A 2470-nucleotide genomic window follows, 5' to 3' on the forward strand; every position below is an offset into this window, starting at 1 on the left:
GAATACATTTATATCAAACCCGAGATGGGAGCATGTAGCTGGAAATGAATCATAGCCTTGTTAATTTAAAAAAAAAACCTGTGCATGCGAGCAAAAATGAAATATAACGCTGTTAAGACAGAGAGCCTGTACATGCAATCTGTAACGGCAGATAACCATAATAATCAAAGAAACTACGCGAAAGAACAGAAATCATGTATGAAGAGTAGCCCTTTCCACAAGAAAAAAAGGGGTTATCTGTTTAGCAATAATCATTCGCGAAAGATACATTAAATCAACCGGTGAATAAGAGTATTTAGAAATACAGAGATTATGACAAGGATTATTATTATAGCTTGACAATGCCGAGGCGAATGCCGTTCGGGGATAGATAGAACCTGGACAAAAATTTAAACCCTAAGTCTCTGTTCATGAGAAATGGACAGTCAAACGAAAAACAACTCAATACATTAACGAAAAGCCCTGAGGGCTGAAGAGTTCATGACAACACCGAACGGTGAAATATTAACATAAACATATCAATACATTTGTATAAGGGAACAAGCCCAATATATTCATGACTGTATCTGCGCGTGAAGGCCAGATCTGAAATCATGCAACCACATTAATTAATCCAAGTCTGCCGCTAGGCGGTTCTGTCTTACAAACGAGAAGAAAACATGTCGGGTATAATAAACCCAGAACCGCTCTGCAATCAAAAACGTTTAAACCGGACAGCACAGTCATAACCTATCTATGCAATGAGATAACTGCAAGGGTTCTCCACGGAGAATACCCGGTAGCGAAATGAGAAGACCATAGTGAAAATAGAGATCTGCAACAGACCATGCAGGGTAATTCATAACTGTAACCTTGAACCATACCAACAAAATAGGCTTCAACTGCCGAGATTCATACCTGGTGTCGCTGGAGGATTGTTTGCAGAGCAAGTCACCATGGGATCCGGCCGAAGCATAGCAAGAGCGGCTGTATAAAAACTTGACAGGGGAAACGTAAAGACTGTAAGTAATAACCCAGTGATAACCAAGCCGTTAAACAAATACAAGACTAAGAGAAACATCGTTAATACCTGCGAGGTTTGTTTGTGAGCGGAATACAGCTCTGGAGCATAGCAGGTTGCAGTAATGAGTTTGTTGGAAGTGAGCTCGAGGAGAAACATTGAACCAGCCCGCAAAGGCTGCAGACATCAAATGACTTTAACACGGTGAATGGACGCTTAAATATCACCGATAAACCTTGAAAGATCTCCAGCCCTCCGATCTCCGGAATAGATCCGGGCCGTTGAAGTATGGCGGGAGTCGCTGGCGGGGAGATCAAAATTGGCATTACCAAGGAGTCACATGGCTGGAGAAACCAGGCCATGCCACCTGTCCCGGAAGGACGGACCGTCGTAAAGGCAAGTATGATCTGTCACCGGATGAGTACTGCGGCGGGACCATAAAAGCCCACGCCCATTAATACAGTGCCGTTGAATATCTTTGGTAGATGTGGAGTATGAACAATGCTTAAATCAAACCATAATGCTAATAGGTGTGATGCCTCGTGGTGAATACAACATAGAACCATAGCATAGAACTCAAACCAACGATATACGTGGATATGGGTTCACAAAACTTTAATTAATGCATGCCAAATTTTTATTGTTTTATATATTCCAATTAACGCATGCCAATGATACATAGGCTTATGAAATACCTGTAATTTATAGTTATAAAGTGTAAGTGCTCATATAAGACAGGATCATAATATGGTGAACCTTAAGCTAAAAGGGTTGACATGTATATATTCTGTAAAAAAAAAATTATGTGTATGTAAAGTAGATGTGACAAATTGGTATCAGAGCCCAGTTTCAACACTGTGGCCTCAAGTAGAACATATTCAGTATGCAGAAGGGCACACCAAGCAAACTTATGCAAGCTAACAATGTACTTAACTGTGTTCTGTTTATCTGGAATGAAATACAGAATTGCAACAGTTAGCAGTTAAACTAGAGAGGAGACAAAATGCAAGGACCCGACAGTAACCCTCAAGAGGATGCAGGGCTGTGGGTGCAATTGGGTGCAGAATCACGGAGTACTAACCTCGCAATCCTAGAAACTGTCCAGGAACTGAAGAATGAGATGGCACTGTTGCAAGAAGACAACGCACGATTAACAGTCGAACAAGAAAAGATTCTAAAGAGCCTGTCGGACAGGCAGAACCCACCCCTGTCAAACCCGAGTGCAGAACAGCAGAGGGTGACAGAAGAACAAGACTATCAAATGGAACCAGAAAATTCTGAAGACAAGGAAGATCACTCTGATAATGCACCTCAGCAGCAAACTTCAAAGCGTCAGAAAATGGAACTGCAGGGAGAATTCCAAAAGATTAAACCTCCACATTTTGATGGTGAACAGGAGGAAGCTGCAGAAGCCTGGTTGATCAATATGAATAAGTATTTTCAGCTGTATGAGTATGACCACAATCGGAA

The 2470-nt window shown here is 41.5% G+C and overlaps 1 protein-coding gene across 1 annotated transcript; it reads right to left on the minus strand.

Moving 5' to 3' along the window:
* Window positions 1-425: 425 nt before the first annotated feature.
* Window positions 426-1362, minus strand: LOC149249331 (uncharacterized). Its single transcript, XM_089452706.1, has 3 exons — window positions 1070-1362; window positions 898-977; window positions 426-688 (listed from the first exon to the last, which is right to left on the minus strand). The coding sequence occupies exons 1-3, from the start codon at window positions 1360-1362 to the stop codon at window positions 609-611; spliced, it is 453 nt and encodes a 150-aa protein (XP_089308832.1). The 3' UTR covers window positions 426-608.
* Window positions 1363-2470: the final 1108 nt, after the last annotated feature.

The sequence above is a fragment of the Pinus tabuliformis genome, chromosome 7, assembly GCF_031772625.1.
Source record: "Pinus tabuliformis cultivar Carrire ecotype Pingquan chromosome 7, CPIR1, whole genome shotgun sequence".
NCBI lineage: Eukaryota > Viridiplantae > Streptophyta > Pinopsida > Pinales > Pinaceae > Pinus > Pinus tabuliformis.